The sequence below is a fragment of the Dermacentor albipictus genome, chromosome 1 (genome assembly GCF_038994185.2).
Source record: "Dermacentor albipictus isolate Rhodes 1998 colony chromosome 1, USDA_Dalb.pri_finalv2, whole genome shotgun sequence".
In the NCBI taxonomy this organism is placed as follows: Eukaryota; Metazoa; Arthropoda; class Arachnida; order Ixodida; family Ixodidae; genus Dermacentor; species Dermacentor albipictus.
In genome coordinates this window covers 313334251-313353433 of record NC_091821.1, presented here as the reverse complement: position 1 = coordinate 313353433, position 19183 = coordinate 313334251, and the positions used below count along the sequence as shown (strand labels likewise).

The following is a 19183-nucleotide window of genomic DNA, read 5'->3' as shown; positions in this document are numbered from 1 at the left end:
CTAATTCTCGCCGATAATAGCGCCTCAACCGCGTCGACGATGCCATTTTGCAAGGCGGAAAAATAGAGACAAAGAATCCACGGTCAAAACGACACCAAGATGGCGTGGGCAGGCTGCATGGGCCGGGAATGGCACGCGCACGTGAAGTTTCACTTCATTTCGGCATTTGCGCGTGTTTTGTGAATCGCCGTGGCCTCAAAAGTAGCGTTTATTTTGTACTTTATGGTTGAATTAGGTGCTGATAATTACAGAACAGGTAGTTTGAGACATACAAGCCAAAAATACGATTTTTCAATAATCGACTTTTTCGCGATTTTTCGATTTTCGAGGGCGCGCCCCCCCTTAAGCGAAATAGCATGAGATTGCTCACTTACCTGTCGAAAACAGAACTTGGAGAGAGTGTGATGAAAGGGCAAAAAGACATGCAGTATTTATTCACTTTGCGCGACAAAAGTGTTATGTTCGTTTGATGCCGCGGCGGCCCAGCAGCGACAACGGCTTCAAATTTACTGAACCTGCAAGCCAGATTTTTAGCCAGCCCCCTCTTCTCGCCAAACACTCACATGGCAGATTCCTCGTATGCATGCATGTTCTCCATGCACGCGGGCAGTTGTGCTGGAGAAGTTGCGGGGCGTCTTTTTTTATTGTGGGGTGCTGTTCTCGTCGTGACGATTGCATTCATGAGGCTGATGTACCGCGCAGCTTCTGCCACTGTCAGGACTGAATCGCCCTTGCTGTCGCTTTCCGTGTTGTCCTCATCACTGTCTCTAGTCGAGGCAACGATAGTGAAAAGTCGAACCTCGTAGCCGACAGCTCTTCGCGGTCGCAGCAGCGCTGCCAAGCAACTTCTTCACGTTCCAAATGCCACACACCGTAGTCAACAGCAGATCCCTGTCGCGTACCAGCACCGACTTTTTCGTGTCACGTTTGATACCACAAACAATGTCTAATTTTTCTTCCATGCTGAGCACCCAGCGTCTTTTTTATCAGAGCTTCGGCATGATGCGAGTCCCTCCTTGCACGGCGCCGAAATGACGATGTTGATGTGGCTTCATGCGCAAACGCACAGGGCACTTGAAGGCCGTTGTTCTGATCTCTGAGGCTTGTTGTTCTGTCGGGCTGCCTGATGGAGACGACGCACCACCGTGTTTGCACGACGAAAAGTGGGAACACTATGTGTTAACTGACACATACGCAAAAAGCTGGTACGGTTTATGCGGTTACAAAACACATTATGTTCAATGGCCACTGAGTCGGGGATTTGACTTTACTACTTTTAAAACAAAACTACTGTTTAAGCGGGTACAGTTTAACGAGGTTTCACTGTACAGTCGAACCCGACTATATCGAACCCGTTTACATCGAATTATTCCTTATATCAAACAATTTATGGACACGGTATAGTTACAATGAGTATATATAGCAAAAATTATGCATACATCGAACAAAACTAATAGCGACTCCCGATATATCGAACGTCAAGCGGCGGAAAGTGCCCCCGGAAGTTGGCTTTCCCTCGTGGTGAAGGGAAAACCCGGCGGCGCGGCTCCATCCAACCGCTCCCCCTATGCGACCGCGCTACCTCGGAGCCGCCGACACCTCCCTACAAAAAATGATCCTGGCCCGCCCGCCTGCAGCGCTTGCCCAGACAGCCAATCAGAGGCTCTTGTGCCCTCGTCATGCAAGTTGGCGAAAGTGCGAGTTGTCTCGCTGCTTATCTGATTCATTGTGTGCGCCTTCTCCCGCAGTGTTGCCGTGATGAAGCGTCAGAATTCGCCTTTCGTCGTGAAGCTCGAAATCATAAACCGGGTCGAATGCGGTGACAAGTCGGATGTCTCTGCAACGTACAAGATTCCGAGGTGCACTCTCGGCACGATCTTGAAGGGGGAAATTAGGGCTAAAGCGGCCTAACTCGCGACCCGGTGCCCGTAGTGCCCGTGGCGCCCGACGCGTATGCACGGCCGTGTACGAGTGGTTCATCCAAAATAGCTTCAGCCGTACCGACTTCCGCGTGCTCGGTGATGACTGTAAATTCTGATTAATGCGACGAAGCCGTTGTCGTTGTTGCCGAGGTTTGGAGCCAGCTGTCAGAATTTCCGGAAGCTGTTGACGAATCAACGGTGCGCGAGTTAGTGAGCGCAAATGATGGTGTCGCGACCACGGTAGAGCCCGGAAACGAAGACTACATTGCCGACATCGTGCCGAGCACAACTGAAAATGGGCACAACGAGGAAAGCAACGACCGTCTTTGGCCCACATCCTCCGAAGTGCGCTCGCACTAGTCCGGTGCTTCTGTGCGAAAGCGGAATGTTGCGGCCTCAGCTGCTCCGACTCCTTAGACAATTTGGGGAAGTGCGTGCCTCGCATGCAGCGAAATTGCCCAAGCAGAAGAAAATGCAGGACTAGTTTCATCAATGCAAGCTAGTTTCATCAATAAAGTGATTTTATAAATGGTATGTGCATTTATGACATCCAATTATTTAGCAGGCTTATATCGAATTATGCTCTGTATCGAACTGATAGGCGTTTTTTTGCGAGTTCGATATAGCCGGGTTCGACTGTAATAGTTTTACGTTATACAAGAAAGTTAAGCATTAGGTGCTTCAGATTCGCCGTGGTTTATTATGTAGAAATGGCCTGAAGTGTGGATGGCAGAAATGTGCCTGGAGTATCCATATAATTGTTATCACACTAATAAAATGCAGTAGTTGATAACTCTGGCTCCTCAGTACGGTCTGCTGGTGAAGTGCATTTTCATGCGCTTCACCCACACTGTTGAGACATTAAAGAAAAATGTATTTATACAAAATGTCTTGGGCCTACTTTTCAAAATTTCGGACTTGCTACTGCAAATGCATGTTTTTTGAGGGTTGCTATCATTAATTGAAAATCTACAGGTACTACTACCAGTACTTGCTTGCACTAGATGGTTTCAGTATTGGGGTAATCTGCTTCAAAGTTCAGTTTAAGACAGTTGCAGTACAGCGCTCATGTTGGTTTATTTTGTTTTGTTGTGGTTTCGAAGTGGGCTGCTATGTTCCATTATTCCTCCAAAATTCAGATTGGCCTGCTCCAAACTGTTCCAAAATGACTTTGTCCAGTCCTGCCCCTGCACAGGCATGTTCGAAATACCAGTACACTTACTAGGTGTATTGGTGCTCATGCTGCGATAAGAAATGGCGGGTGCACGCATGTAAATTAAGAAATATATACCGTGTGCCGTGACAGTTGCCCCTTGCCACTCTTGAAATGCTTCACCGCAATACTTCGCGTATGTTTCACTGCGTAATATTGTTGCACTGAGGCGAAGCTGACTTTCGGGAAGCGGCAGCATGAAACATCGTCGTGGTTTCTGAGCTTCGAAGCCATTGTCAAGGGTCACGAAGGTGGAGTCGGCACCGTTACTAATTGTGACAAATTGTTTTAATGAAGAACATGGTACCGAAGAGCAACAAGCTTGCTGCGAATGTCGAAGTAGCTGGGTGATTCTACGAGAGATAGAACATGCATGTCTGCTTGGTATTTTCGTTTTGTCTGTTTTTTTATATGTCATGTAGGAATATTCAAACTGCACTGAACAAACAATTTTATTCCAGAAAAGCATTCCCAGCAAGCCCAAAAAATATTTGAAGGTAGTGGCGCGAACTTCCCCCTACTGCTTACAATATTTTCCAATTTTTTGGCTGAATTAAATGCAAATTAAAATCTTGTGTAGAAAAACCTTTCTGCTCAGTTCAATGTGCTTCACAGTAAATTAGTTCCATGCATTTTTTAATGCTGTTCACAAACGAAAAAATGTAAAAAAAAGAAAGATTCCAAGCATGGCTGGAATGAGAAAAATTTTAACTTTGATGCATCTTAGCGTGTTTTCTATTTCACACAGAAACTTTGAAAAAAAAAGAAATGACAACCATTCCACTCTGTGAAGATGGAATGGCAGCAAAAGCCGACGACAGTCAAAGCTCTCAAACAAAACGCAGAGTGCTTTTGCTGCCATTCTATCTTCAGAGTGTAATGGTTACCCGGCCTCCGCGATTGTCGTTTTTGTGCAGCATCGTGGGAACATTCTTTGTCGGCACCGTTTACATTCTCGTTGCTGTTCCCTCCGGCGCTCTTCGTACGCATGTTGATCTTTGGGTGCACGAACTATACGTGTCCACCCCATCGATAACGCAGCTGTTTTTAGTGCCGATACCTCTCCTGCTTATCTAATGTGATAACCTTGACGTGGTGCTATTTCTCACTGCAAGCGTTCTAATCTGTTCCGCATTTTGACATCTGCGCCGCCACACTGCACCCATATGTGATCACACACAAAGCAAACAATGGAACCCATTGTGTATGGGTTTGTTAGAAATCGCTAAGTCGTTTCTGTTGCCGGACGCCAAAATACTATGTAAGGTTAGTCATATACAGCTTCTGCTGTAAAAAAAAAAAAAAAATGTCGAACAGAATTTCCTCTTTGCAAATTTATGAGCAATATTATCAATTTATCATCCTACATGAAACAAAAGAAGCAAAAAATAATTTAAAAACAAGTTTTTTTTTTTCAGAATTCGTTTTTAAAATATAAAATCCGGTTCCAATTTTTGTAAACGGTCTCATCAAGTAGCACTTCAGTAGACAATGCAGGTGCTTGGTGGTAATTGGATATGTGATGCAGGTTCCGGAACTGTACAGGTGTGTTTGTTATGCTGCTGTGTGTGAACAAGTATGTCGCGCGGCTAAAAATCTTAGTTGTCACAAGTGCTGGTTCGCAATGTTCTGGGTCACTTCGAGCAAGCCGTAATGGCATCATTTTTTATTGACTTTTTTTAATCAATCTGTGACTTTTTACTAACTTGTTGTGATGCACATTCTTATATCTACACTACCAGAAATTGGGCTTCTTATGTGGTCCAAAATTTTGTTGCAGTTAGGCTTTAAGCTTGTGTCAAGTGTTTGAATGCTTTTCTTTTTTCCTATTACTATTTCACAGCTGTTAGTTGGCAGCAGAATGCGGCAACTTGTGCAGCACAAAACATTTAGTTTGTTGATAGTTAGCACCTGCTAAATCTGTTGGTGTGATATGTCGCCTTGACAGCTTTTTATATACCAGAATAGCCCTGACTTGTTTAAAATGTGCATATTTGCTACAAAGGTGATGGTCACTTTGGCAGACTTTTTGCTTTAGCTATTATATGGACACTCGAAGTGAACTTTTGCCATCGATGTCGCCGTGATGTTTTGTATATATTTTCGTATATGCGGATTATATTGTCACGCCATTCTATCACCAAAGTTGCCCATATCAGACCTTGCATTCTTGACAAAATTATTCCTGAGAATTTTTCTTGACAAAATTATTCCTCAGAATTTTGAGAATGGCAGCCCACAAACCAATGTAATAAAACAAAGCACAGACAGTGCATACATATAATCTTAAACCTTTTCAGAATTAAATATTAAAAGTGCAGTACAATAAGAGAGCTCAAACCTAAAAATTATCCAATTTTATTGGTGTGGCTGTGCACTACCTCCATGTTCGGCTCACAAAAGAGGTTTGAAACGTACCCAACACAGAAAAGTGGTGGCAAGGTCGCCAAGAAGGACATTTTTAATTAATAAACATGCTTGAAATTGTTCGATGGCAGGATTAAAATAATATAGCCCTAGCACAACAGCTGGTTTTTGCTTAGCTAATGTTTACGTTAATTCATGCTGCCACTACAGCTACGAGTCGCACACTTCGTGTAGTGTTCCAACATGTTGCTATTGCATTCATTGCTTCGCCTGCATGTTGAAACTGATATTTTTCATGCAGGTGTTTGTTCTTGACCTCCGGAAGTTATAACGGAGCCCTGCTGGAGTGCCTTGCTGCTTTGTAGCAAAGGTGGTTGAACAGTGCACATCCTGCTCAACCCAGTGATTGCATCCCCAGGGTTGACCCCATTTTCGTGCATCTTGGCAGCTGCACATGTGTGTTGCAGCTCTTAGCAAACTCACGTGTGTGATTGCGTGGGAGCTTGCTGCCGAGGCATGTTTGCCTGTGTGCCTTGGCGTTTATGACAAATGCAGCCAGAGCTGCAGGCACAAAGATTACCCATAGAAATCTGTTGTTCATCATGTTAAAATGGGAGTTCAAGGGGCCTGAGGTGGGTGCTGTCTCACTCATTGTAAATAATGTTGACGTTTCTAATGGGAGGAGGGCTGATCAGTGTATTCTTTTAACTTCATGTAGATACATTCATGTGTACATGATTCCTTCAAAAACATTGTCGTTTAATTGAAAATTTGTCGGCTTGTACAGTCAACTGCGCCGTCTAAATGGTGTGCAACAGACTCAGTGTTACAGGTGTACAAGGCAGAGGTGATTTATTGCAGTTCATGCTGAGTAATAAGAGATTGGTATGCGCCGAAAAATATCGCACCTGTGACTCTTCGTGACCTGAGGCAAATAAATTACTTTACCTTGGTCTCGTGTTGTGAATGAAGACTTGTGCACGTTACAAAGTACCGTTCCACTGAATTCTGACCAGCTTTTTTAATGGGCAGTGTCATCACATCCAGCACAGAGGTGTTGGCTACTGTGTGCAGCAAACAGCGCAGCCAGATCGGAAAAAGGTGGCCTTTCATCAGGGGAGAGCCGCCAGCAGTGCTGCATAGCTGCATACGCCCAGTCGGGACAGCCCTCTGGCTGCACCAGGCGCTCTCCTCTCTCCACCAGTGCCAGCACCTGTCCAAGAAAGTTCGGCTTACTGCGCCAATCAACCAAACAAGTTATCTAAGAAAGAAAATGTGCTTTCTGTATGACCACAGCAAAATGCTGTTAATTGAGCCCCCCAATTTTCTTCCCAATGAACTTTATGCTGAATTGTACTGGACATCATTATGCTTGTCCTTTATTAGCGTGTCTGCATTTACGCTTTTCAATAGTATGCAATTTTGTTTTTGAGCAAGAATTCATCCACGCTTAAATGTCGAACTTTCAGGCACCTGCTCCACCAGCTAGGGAAGTGGTGGAAATTTGAAACGAGCTGGTTCCCTCTAGTGTTATGCTGTGGTCAAGTGGAAAGGAAATTGCCCTGTCTAGGTGGCCCACTAATTCTCCTGACAAGGAATTATGCATGAGGCAAAACACCCTTTTTCAGAAATGAAATGAAAACAATGCGTTAAAGCTATACATGGCAACATAGAGAGCGTGCACTGTAATGAAAATTGTCAAGTCGAATATTCGCACACCGCTAGACATTTTGACTGTATGAAAATTTATAACCTCTGTAAATTGCGTTTGTCCGTTATTTAAGTCAGCTTTGCTACGGTGCAGAACTTTTATGCAGCAAAGCACGTCTAATGCAAGATGGGGGCACTGCCACGAGGCCTTTGCTGGTGCTTATAGCTACCTGACACTATCAGCTCAAGCACTAGCATGGTTTCCAAACTACAAATTATGCTCGCTTCGTGCTGCCTGCAGCAGGGAACGGTGGCACATTTGGAATATCAGTTAAAAGCATGGTTTCCTACAATAAATACTAGAGGGAACTCTGGTGCTCTTACATGTATTTGTCTGATCTTCATGCTTCTGGCTTAGACAATCATGGCTTCGTTTACTGTGCTTTGTCTGCCTTCATTGGTCTAAATTTCAATGCAGTCTATACTTTTCTTTTAATGCAGATGGCAGTAAGCTTGAACACACAATTGCTGCTTACTGCAGTAGTTCCCCTTGTCCATGCCATAATGGTTTCAATGTCGGGCTGCTGTCCTAGAGGTCCTGTGTTCAAATTCTGCCATTGGACAATAATAATGTGCAATTATTTTAACACAGCACTTTCTTGAAAGTTATAAGTTCGCCAAGTCGTGTAGCTGTTTAAAGCCAGAAGGATGAAGTTATGTACAGCCAACGCCCAATTTTTCGAACTCTCCAGGGGCTGCGAAAAAGTAGGAAAAATCTGGCAGTCCGAAAAGATGAATGCATGCCTTTTACTGCCCCTAAGGGCTCAAATTGCCACAGGCATGTCTGAAAGAAGTTAAAGGCTGACAGTGCACTTATCGGTGCTTGTACTGTGACGGCAGATGGACCTGTGACAATTACTCCGTCCCACTCTTGTTATGCTTCACTGTGCTAAGGCGAAGCTGACTTTCAGGAAACAGCATGCAACACACTGTGCTTTCCAAGCTTTGTAGCCAATGGCAAGGATTACAAAGGTGGAATTGGTGCCATTGCTGACAGTAGTTTTAATTAAAAACTGCATTGAACGGCAAGCTTAAGAGTGACCGTGGTAGTGGCTACAGCTGCCAGCGGATCTGCGTACGAGAGCGCCGGTTAAGAGGCGGTGAGATCATCAAAATTGTGGCAGTGGTGGCAAAAAAGTATGGAAAATCTGACAGCAAAGGGTTTTTGCATACAAATTTTCAGATGTTATACATTCATGGGGTAGGTGGTGTCCATGAAGCTGTCCGAATTATCAGGCGTTCGGAAAGTTGGTCTTGACTGTACTACCCATGGTTCCCATGCTGGCTGAACCGCCTTCCTTGCAGCTCCCTTCTAGCGCCACTGTTCCCTCTAATAACTGTACAAAGCTTTATTACTAAAAGTGTACAGTACGCTTCCAATGACACTACGCCACGCGCTGTGGAACAGATAGGTGAAGATGCTTATTAGGGCTCATGGGTCAAAAAATGCGATGTCTGCCATATGGCACCAAAATTCATAGGGCAAAGTTAAGACCCACAACCTTTGGTGGAAGTCGCACGCACTCGGAGATATGGGTGAACTGGCCATATCTCCTAGATGGATTCCAATTGACATCGGAAAGGCAAAAAGTCAAACCCACTACCTTTGGTGTTAATAAAGGCACTTGAACCAGCGACCTTTGGTGAGAGAAAAGTAATAGGAAGTAACGACGCATTCGAATGAAAATATGAAGTAATGAACGTCTCGTGAGAGTGCAGCAGAGCCTTCATCCTCTTTATCGTAGGCTAAAGTGACTCAACTTTCGCAATGGTGATGTGCGATGACCCACGAGAGTTGCTGGTACTAAAGAGGAAACTGAGTGTGTGCTTCCATATACGCGTCGCATGAGTGAGCGAGTACAGCAAGGAAGCTGCTGTGGTGGGCGCCTACTGCTCTTGATCATGCATGCTTCACGCCTTTCCTTGTTTATATTGGATCTAGCAGCCGGAAAACATATCTTACAATTGCAGTCTGGCCATGTACTGAACACTGGTGCCAGAAGAAAATGTTTTCTGGGAACATATTAAATGGCAATAATGAAGCATAACTGTATTGGGTCCTATTTTTTTGTTCTCAATTGCAAACATAGGCACCAGGAAATCATACGAAATAGGCTTGTATCAACAACATTCTACTGTACTTAATTTGCAGAAACTACTTCACACCGTTCAAAAGTACACATTCCTTCCAATGGTGCAACACTGGTTGGAAAAATGAGGTTCATAGTTGGCACAATGTGAACTCGCAGCTAGGCAACTTGTGCACGTGTAGTCCTTGTACCCTGAACAAGCCGTGAAGCAGATGCATGTATGTTAACACAAACGAGCGACAGAAACCTTGATTTAAAACACTGCGTGCCGAATGTATCGTGCCTAGAAGCTAGTAAAATGAAAACTATGGTAAACCCTCCTGCTGGTCGTAGGAAATGCAGATCTGTACCAAACATGTCACTCTTTATGAATGACATGCAGATTGTTTGCTGGTCTTACCTGCACCCCGGTGAGTGAGCCATATGGGAGCTCCCCAAGAGTATACATCTCCCAGAGAGTGATGCCAAAGCTCCAGGCATCACTGGCATGTGAGAATGTGCCAAAGTTTACAGATTCAGGGGCGTACCTGCCAAAAGATAAGCAGCGCAGAAGTTGCTACACAGTAACTGGAGCACACTAGTGAGAAGGCATGCAACCAGGGTATCAAACTAGAACTGGACTGGAATGATTTTTTTGTCACTGTGAAACAAAACTGTAACGATAATTGTTTTCGGTTATGTTTTTTTTTTTCGTGGCTTTTCATCCATACTTTGCCTGCACTTATGGTACAACAATGCTACCTCCTTTGTAAATACAGATTCTCATTTTAGAAATACGAGCACCGTTATGGTAGTTTTCAACATGACATGGTGGCAGGCAGGCTAGTAACACAGTAATACACTCGTGTCCGATAGTGTGATAATTGTCAAATTGTCACCTGGTAGTGAGACACCTAAATATACTTGCTGAAATGAAGCACTTCCAAGATATGTAGTCACTTTTGATTACACTGGTAATACAATGAAGTAGATGCAATCATCATCACCAGCCTATTTTATGTCCACTGCAGGATGAAGGCCGCTTCCTGCGATCTCAAATTACCCCTGTATTGCGCCAACCGATTCCAACTAGAACCCATGAATTTCCTAACTTCTGCCGTCCTCTACTGTGCTTCCCTTCTCTTCGTACTCATTCTGTAAGCCTAATGGTCCCATGGTTAACCTGCACATTACATGCACCTGCCCAGCGGCATTTTTCCCCCTTAATGTCAATTAGAGTATCGGCTATACCCGTTTGCTCTCTGATCCAAACCACTCTTTTTCTGTCTCTTAACATTATGCCTAGCATTCTTACTTCCATCGCTCTTTGCATGGTCCTTAACTTGTTCTCAAGCTTTTTTGTCAGTCTCCAAGTCTCTGTCCCATAGGTCAGCACCGGTAAAATGCACTGATTGTACACCTTCCTTTTCGATGACAATGGTAAGCTTCCAGTCAGGAGCTGACGTCTGCCATATGCGATCCAACCCATTTTTATTCTATGTAGTAGATGCAATACAAACAACATATTGATTTCAAGGTGTACTTCCACAATGTCTTGCATCATGAAGAACAGCATGCATAATATATTGTAACGGATACGAAAGGTAACTACAAGAAGAAAGAAGAGAAGATGAGTTTAAGAGCCCGGACTGTGCTACGATCACGCTACGATCATCGTCCATCTCCTGTAAATAAAACCATTTCTTCGCAACTCTTCGTAACAGTTGTGGTGGAGGTGCAAGGTAATAGACACCCAAAGATGGAGGCTGAACCACAAGTTCTTCGATGGAGCCGTTGCCTTGCTGGACTCCCACTGAATCCACCGGAGTTGAATATGTCCCACGACGTAGATGAACAATGGCCCACTCCAACTGCTGCGCCGACCAGTTCCGTCCTACAACTGAGAGATGCGCGTCCCTTCGCTGAAAGATCGGACGAAGACGCCAGAGGGATGGCTCATCAATTATCACCGGGTGAGTGCCACCAGCAAGTGTAACAGCGCTTCTCAGCTTTTGAACGTCGTGTTCTTTCTAACGGATACTGCGTTGGTGTGGTTCGACAATCACGAGGAAACGCTCACAACACGGGGAAAATTTGTTTCGGAAATCAAAGAGCGATTTGGTGATTCCGTGACTAAAAAGAAAAGGGCAGAACAGACGCTACTGCAACGCACGCAAGTGCCAGGTGAAACCTGCACGACCTACATTGAGGCAGTAATAGAACTGTACGATGGTGGACTCTGGAATGTCTGAGGAAGACAAAGTCGGGCACATCCTAAAAGAAATTGTCGAGGATGTTTGCAGTTTCCTCATCGCAAAAGACAACCTGGCTTCCGTTTCCGATATCACTCGGCACTGTCGCACTTTCGAGCAGCTGAAGACGCGGCGCATCATGCCGAAGTTTGGCAGGCTAGCCAATGTGACGACAGGTCCAAGCCTAAACAGCAACCGGCCCCTCGAACCTGCATCAACGATCCGACAAATAGTTCAGGAAGAGCTCAGCCTGCACGTGCAAGTGACCCATCCAGGCACTCTTAGCTTCTGCCTACCACCAGATTTTGAGCCAAATGTGGCATCCTCCTCGTATCCTGCATGGAGCGGCACTGAGGATTATTGAGTCGCGCCCCAACAGTAGCCACGTCTCTACGACAGAGGTCTTACTTATGACGCTCAGCCACAACGAGACCAGCCACGTTTTTACCCCCGAGGCCCTGTGACTTCTGTCAGGCCGCGACAAGAACAGCACCGACCCTACTACCACAGCGTGACTTATGACCAATATAACGTATTTCAGCGAGCAGCAGAGACACGTTATCCACATGACAACGAGCTTTTTCAACCGCCCGCAGCAGCCTAGCGTTCGTTCTGAGGAAAATGCTGTGAATTACAACCCTCCCATGTGCTACAACTGCGGTTCCACAGGCCATATAGCTAGGTATTGTCACCAAGGCTGTCAATCACGAAGGACACCATCGATGTGCTCGCCACCCGGAACCCGTACTTCATATGACTTGTGGACGACCGATTTTATTCCAGTGGACCACTTCTTACATCAGCCCAAACGCAGCGATTCGCCAGCATCTGAGCGGAGTTTGACGCCACCAACTAACCGTCCCCGTCGCTCTCTATCTCGATAGAGGTGACCAATGCGGCCAATGAGGTGAGGTCGCCGGACCATCTTTGCAAGAAATACCTGTGCCTGTTGTGATGCTCAAAAACAAAGTGAATGTGTCGATTGACGGAATACCGACCATGGCGTTAGTTGATACTGGGGCGACTGTGTCTTTCATGAGCCTTACTTTCAAAAATCATCTAGGCCTCAAAGTTATGGTTTCTTGGAACAGTATTACCTTTCATGGAGTAGGCAGCAAGCGGCTTCATCCCCTTGGTGTTTGTGCTGTGAGTGTTTTGTTGGCTGGGGAAGTGTTTGTGTTGGAATTCCTTGTTCTTTCTTGTTCGCACAATGTTGTTCTTGGTATGGATTATTTTCTTGAACAATGCGGCGCTTCCGTGGAGTGCGGTTGTGGCGAAATATAATTGAACAAGTTATTTATATCAGCACATTTTGAACAAAGCTCGCGTGGCAAAGACAGGGACACAAACACACACAGTGTTTTTGATGAAGTGATTGCACCATTGTGGTGCCTGATGCCCATTCGCGTTTTTGCAACTACTGTTGACACTGATTGTGTTGACCTTGTAATTAGGCCTCTCCGCATAAACTGTGCTAAAAAAATATACTTGTGCCCTGCTGTCGTGTGCATGACGAAAGGAGTCACCACATTGTGGGCACTTAACCGTTCTGCCACGCCAATTGTCCTTCCACGCGGTATGAAAATCACTCTCTTCGATGAAGCCGCATTAAGCTCAATAGCAGCACTTACTGCAGACGTCTGTACAGCTTGCTCTCCTTGCCATAATCGCCATTCTGAAGAGCTAATGCTTGGCATGATCAGCAAGGCTCTCTGTACATCGGAATGGTAAGAACTGGTACAGGTCCTTGCCAGGCATGAGGCTGCATTCGACTTCACGCATGGAGATGCACCCCTTCATTTACCGTCATCCCGTGCTCGTCACAGAATAGATACCGGCTCAGCACACCTCATCCGCCAGAAGCTGCCCTACCGAGTGTCTTCCTCTGAGCGCAAAGTTATAGCAGAGCAAGCCAAGGAGATTATGAACAAAGGCGCCGTTCAAGAGTCGTCTAGTCCATTGACAGCCCCAGTAATCCTGGTCCGAAAAATGGCTCCTGGAGATTCTGCATGGATTACAGACATATAAATGCAGTGACGAACAAGGATGTCTGTCCACTACCACGAGTCTATGACGTCATTGATTGCTTACACGCTGCTCCTTACTTCTCAACACATGATTTGCGATCGGGGTATTGGCAAATACCTATGGACCCTGCCGGCAAGGAAAAGAACGCTATCGTGACTCCAGATGGCTTATTCGAATTTAATGTTATGCCTTTTGGCCTTTGCAATGCTCCTGCCACCTTCGAAAGATTCATGGACACAGTACTACGTGGTCTAAAGTGGGAAATATGCATGTGTTACATCGATGATGTTGTAATCTTTGGCTGCACATTTGAAGAACATAACGAATGTCTCAACCTTGTTCTCGACTGCATCGAGAAAGCTGGACTGGTTCTAAACTCAAAGAAATGACGGTTTGGCGAACATCAAACACTGGTCCTGGGACACTTAGTCGACAAGGATGGCGTCAGACCCGATCCTCGTAAGATTGAAGCGGTGAGCTCCTTCAAGCAACCGCAGTCAGCACGAGAACTTCACTCATTCATTGGCCTATGTTCGTATTTTCGCCGTCTTGTTCCTCGATTTGCCGACATCGTTTACCTGTTGACAAGTATTTTGCGACAAAATGCGTCCTTCAATTGGACACCGGAGTGTGACATATCATTTTCTCAACTGAAGTTTACTAACATCAGCACCCCTCTTGCGTCACTTTGATCCATCTTGCCCGAGTGAAGTTCACACTGATGCTAGTGGAATTCGGATAGGAGCGGTGCTTGTACAATGCCACAGTGGTGCAGAACATTTCGCATGTGGCAGCCGTTGCCTGAGCAAATCTGAACGCAATTAATTATACGGTTACGCAACAGGAATGCCTGGCAGCTGTTTTCACCATACAGAAGTTTCGGTGTTATCTTTACGGTAGACCATTCAAGATCATCACCGACCATCATTCTTTATGCTGGCTGGTCGGTTTGCGTGATCTCTCTGATCGCCTTGCACGTTGGGCGCTGCTTCAGGAATACGACTTTGTGGTATTGTACGAGAATGGCCGTCGTCACGCTTACGCAGACTGCCTCTCTCAAATTCCTCTTGCGACTACCGACTGCGATGCTGAGAATTTTGATGACTGTCTCACTGCTATTACTTCTACGTTCCCTGACGCGGCAGACTTTCAGCTAGAACAGAATGATCTTACCCTCGATCCGCTTTTTGTCGTCGCCCATAGTTCTCAAGGCAGCGGTCGCTTTACTGTCCGTGATAAGTTGCTCTACAAAACTAATTACTCCGGGCATGGGGCGCGTTTTCTGCTTGTTGTCCCCGAGAGTCTCCGCTCCGACGTTCTACGCGCCATGCATGACAATGTGACATTGAGCCATTTCGGCTTCGTACAAACGCTACACCGCACGCAGGAGTGCTTTTACTGGCCCAAGATGTACGAAACAACCAAACACTTTGTCGCTAGTTGTGAAACCTGCCAACGTTGCAAGCAACCGACCACCGCAGCCCCAGGTCCCCTTCGGTCATTGGCACCGCCCAGTGCGCCATTCGAGCAAGTAGGCATTGACCTTTTGGGTCCATTCCCATTATCTAACAATAACCATTGGATAGTTGTCTGCGTAGACCATCTTATACGGTATGCAGAAACTGCAGCCATACCGTCTTCCAGCTCTGCTTGCGTGTCGGTCTTCCTGCTACGTTCCGTGGTCCTTCATCATGGCCACGGAGGAAGAATATGTAGGAGTTGAAACTCCCACCAGCGAGGGAGCATGCGGGCCATCAGATAAAGTCACAAAAATAGCATACGCCGATGGAAGCGCATGCAGTGGCGCCGCCTTGCGGCGCGTCATGCAAACCCCGGGCGGACACCCCGGCAAAAAGCGCGGGCGCGCTCTCTTCGGCGGCACCCACGTCTTCCGCTCAAACCAGATGACACGGACGTTCGCTTCAGCGGGCACATCATAACGTTGTGTTTGTGCGCCCTTACAAGTCAAACACCGACAGTTCTTAGCGGTGTCTTTTAGAGGACCGTAATACTAACAGCGCTGCTATGTGCAAATGCCCTTCTTCGGAATTGGCTAGCGTAAGATGGGACGAAGTGTTTCGTTGAAAACTGCAAAACCGAGTACAACTCGCAGGGAAAAGGTAAGCATAATCAAAGCTCCGAATGACGTTGAAGATCTGCAACCAAAGGCTTCGGCGATTCTTGGGGACGGCCGCCAGTTCACACAGAGAGATTACGTCTGCAAAAAGCCCTTCACGAGCTACATTATGAGACAGGATAAATACTACCGCGAGTTTAGAGGTGAGGTAATCCTGGACCACCTGAGAAAAAACCTGGACTGCGTTCAGAGGCTGTTCCCTGCATCTTTCTTCCGTCTCCAGCATTTTTGACATTCCAGAAAAAGAAGCGGACTCACTGGGAAGCGTCATGAAATATCAGTCATGCTACCGTTAAAAGATCAAGATTGAGCATATACAACAAGCCAGGAACATCAATGGCAATGAACATCAGTGATGTTCACGCTGTGTGTGAGGCCCATGAGCTTGACGAAAATCAGCCTGATAATATGCTAAAAAAATCGAAGGCATGTTTGCCTTTGACGAATGGAAGCAGTGCTCACGGCCATCCAGTCAAAGTCATAGTGTGGGTGAAACAACAGAGCCGCATACAACCGCAAGCTACACGCTACCTAATCATAGCGGTCCGCGAAAATAATGCGTTTTATTTTTTACTGTGCTCAAATGGTTGAGGCATAGCACCGATCGCTGTCCACGCTGCCAGCCCTGAAGAGGCGCGCGTGACTGCCCTACCCTCAGTACAACTTGTGCCAGGCGCGCGGGGGCCGAACGCAAACAACACGCTCGACTGGTTGCCTTGGCAACCGAACCGGCAGTAATTTCTTTCTCGGCCACCAGGTATCACCAGCATGATAGTGGCTCCGCAGGCTTGGAACCTTTTCTGGTCGCTGTAAACAGCGGAGTTTCCACACCTAAATGTTTCTTGCTCGGTGGTCATGGCCCACCACGTGTCATCATCAGCGACCGTGGTCGCCAGTTCACTGCTGATGTCATTGAAAAGTTACTTTGTGCACTTCACAATTCCGTCATTCCACACCATATCATCCACAGACCAATGGCCTCGTTGAAAGGACAAACAGAACGCTGAACAACATGCTTGGCATGTACATCTCCTCCAATCAGAACTGGGACAACGTGCTGCCCCTCATCAATTACGCATACAATACGGCGCAACACGAAACCACGAACTATAGCCCATTTCATCTCCTGTATGCAAGGTTACCGCGAAGCCCTCTGGACACTTTCTTACCCTTCGTACTGCAGTGACGATTCTGTATCGAAGACATTGTGTCTCGCCGAAGAAGCCCGTCGAATAGCTCGTCTTCGTACTCTGGCCTCGCAAAGTCGCTCGAAAGAGCGATACGACGACTGTCATGTACAAGTATCATTTGAAAAAGGCGACTTGGTCCTTCTTTGGACACCACAATACAAGCGTGAATTGCGCCAAAAGTTCTTGTCACAATATTCAGGCCCATCTGTAGTTGTGGACTGCCTGAGCGAACTTACTAACGTCATAGCTCACCTCCTATGCAATGGTCGGAGATCAAGCAGAACTCAGCTGAGTCGTATTGCTTGCCTGAAGCCTTTCTATCCTGCTTGTCCATCCTGACTCGCCCCACAGGCTTCGTCTGCTTGCGGGGAAATGTAACGGATACGAAAGGCAAGTACACGAAGAAAGAAGACGAAGAGAACGAGGAGTTTGAGAGGTCGAACTGTGCTACGATCACGCTACGATCATCGCCCATCTCCTGTAAATAAAACCATCTCATCACAACTCTTCATAACAATATATATATATATTAACCCTTTGAGGGTCTAACTTTTTTGCAAGAACAGTGCCCCCATGGTTTATTTTTTTTATTGCAGTTTTCATTGTGGTAGGAAATGACTGAAAACTCATGAATACACCAAAAATTTATTTCAATCAATGTTTTGTTTTGCAAATGCTTTAATCACACCAACAGTACACACAGTGACACACTATACAGCAAGAGGTCAAAAGAAATGCGTAGCAAAATTTATGGCTATCAATTTGCTGTCCTAAAACACGCTTCATCAGAAGAAATGGTTGAGCAGTTGCCACAAGAAGAGGCACCGCACTGTTAAGAATGGCGAGCTACAAAGCAAGATTGCCACACAGTTACGACAGGGCGACACGACGCGCATCTCCCCCTCACCGTCGCCGCAGCTAGGAGGCGTTCGAAGAAGCGGCCTTTGTGCTGAAAACTGCCTCCTTCCTCCAGCCCCATCGACATTGTGACGGAACTAGTTCGGTGTGTGAACAATGGTTCCGGAGTTCCCCAACGCGGAGCTGATTTGACACGCATGGACAAGCTGCCGCGGGAACAACGTATTTTGGTGCTTCTCACGCTTCGGCGTGGCGCAAAACCACGAGCGACCCTCGATCGGCACCGATACTTCCCGGAACGGCACCCCTTCAATGCCGTCGTTTGGGCATCGGAATGTGTGTGCCTTTGTGTCTGTAAACTGATCTGCAGAGCAGCGGCGAGGTGGTGATGAGTAAACGAACAGTCGCCGCCTCGTATGGCCGGCGGACCGAGTGTATAAAAACTGTGGTTGTGCGAATGCTGAGCACACTTCTCTTGAGCAGTCATGTTAGACTGAGTCACTTCTCTCATGCAGTCCTCTTGGACTAATACTCTTTTTCTCAAGCAGTCATGTTAGGCTGATTTAATTTCTGTAAATAAAGCTATTTTCCTCGTTCTCGATGAGAAACAGTTCTTCACTTCATCAACGATCTCAGCGTAAATAAGTTGGACGACGGCATGGGCCAGCTACCTTCGAATTCATGCCGTACTCCAATCTTGGCAAAGGACCACGGACGATGGGATTGAGCCCCCAATCCTGACAGCACATGGCCACACCAAAATTATGACAGCAGGCAGCCCTGTGTACAGGAATACGTGAAACACAACCCAAGTGCAAATAGAAACATAACTTATTAGTGTCCCAGAACTTTGCCTGCACAGGGCTGTATCTAAGCTACCGGTAACACAATTGCAGCGGTCATAAAAAGTGATAGCATCTCCTCCACGCAGGTAGCAGACGACACCTTCACTGCCATGTAAGCGAGCATTCGGAGGCATACAGTTTCTTACAATATTACCTAAAGGGAAAAAAGGCGACGCTGTTGTATGCATGGGAATGGCAGGATATGTAGTGGTTTTAAATTTGCATCGTTCTCGGAGAGTCGGGACACCTTGAAGACTCACTTGGCCAGCACCGTTCAGCCTGTCACAGTGGTTCATATTCTACTAAAACAGCGCATAAAAAGCTGCTTTAACTTTATTATTACACAAAAACATGTTTTATGTAATGAGGACTTGTGCTTGGATGCACAATTATGAGGCCGAATCAGAAAGTCTTTGCGCCTATTTTTTTTAGCCAAATTACGGCTGTCAATGCGAAGTCAACATATTCATTCCCTGTGATGGACCTTTCTGGCCCAGCCTTATATGCCCATAGCTCTGCGGCACAGCGCTGCTGTCCATAGTTGAAGATGGCAGTTGTGCTTCACACGTACATGGCGTACGAGCAACAAAGT

General features: G+C 46.2%; 2 protein-coding genes across 4 annotated transcripts in view; one reads left to right on the top strand and one right to left on the bottom strand.

Annotated features, from left to right (window-relative positions):
• Nucleotides 1-6456, top strand: part of ebi (transducin beta like ebi) — a 47723-nt gene extending 41267 nt beyond the window's left edge. For all 3 annotated transcript variants that reach the window (XM_065435775.2, XM_065435768.2, XM_065435783.2), the window contains exon 12: nt 5804-6456. In XM_065435775.2, coding sequence (XP_065291847.2) covers nt 5804-5833 — 30 coding nt within the window. In that variant the 3' untranslated portion in view covers nt 5834-6456. The remainder of the gene's footprint in view (nt 1-5803) is intronic.
• Nucleotides 6457-6493: 37 nt separating this feature from the next.
• The window catches only part of Shark (SH2 ankyrin repeat kinase), a 68900-nt gene continuing 56210 nt past the window's right edge, over nt 6494-19183 (bottom strand). Inside the window, exons 15-16 of the mRNA XM_065435752.2 lie at nt 9703-9829; nt 6494-6715 (exon numbers count right to left, since the gene is read on the bottom strand). Of these exons, the coding sequence (XP_065291824.1) occupies nt 6524-6715; nt 9703-9829 (319 nt within the window). The 3' untranslated portion in view covers nt 6494-6523. The remainder of the gene's footprint in view (nt 6716-9702; nt 9830-19183) is intronic.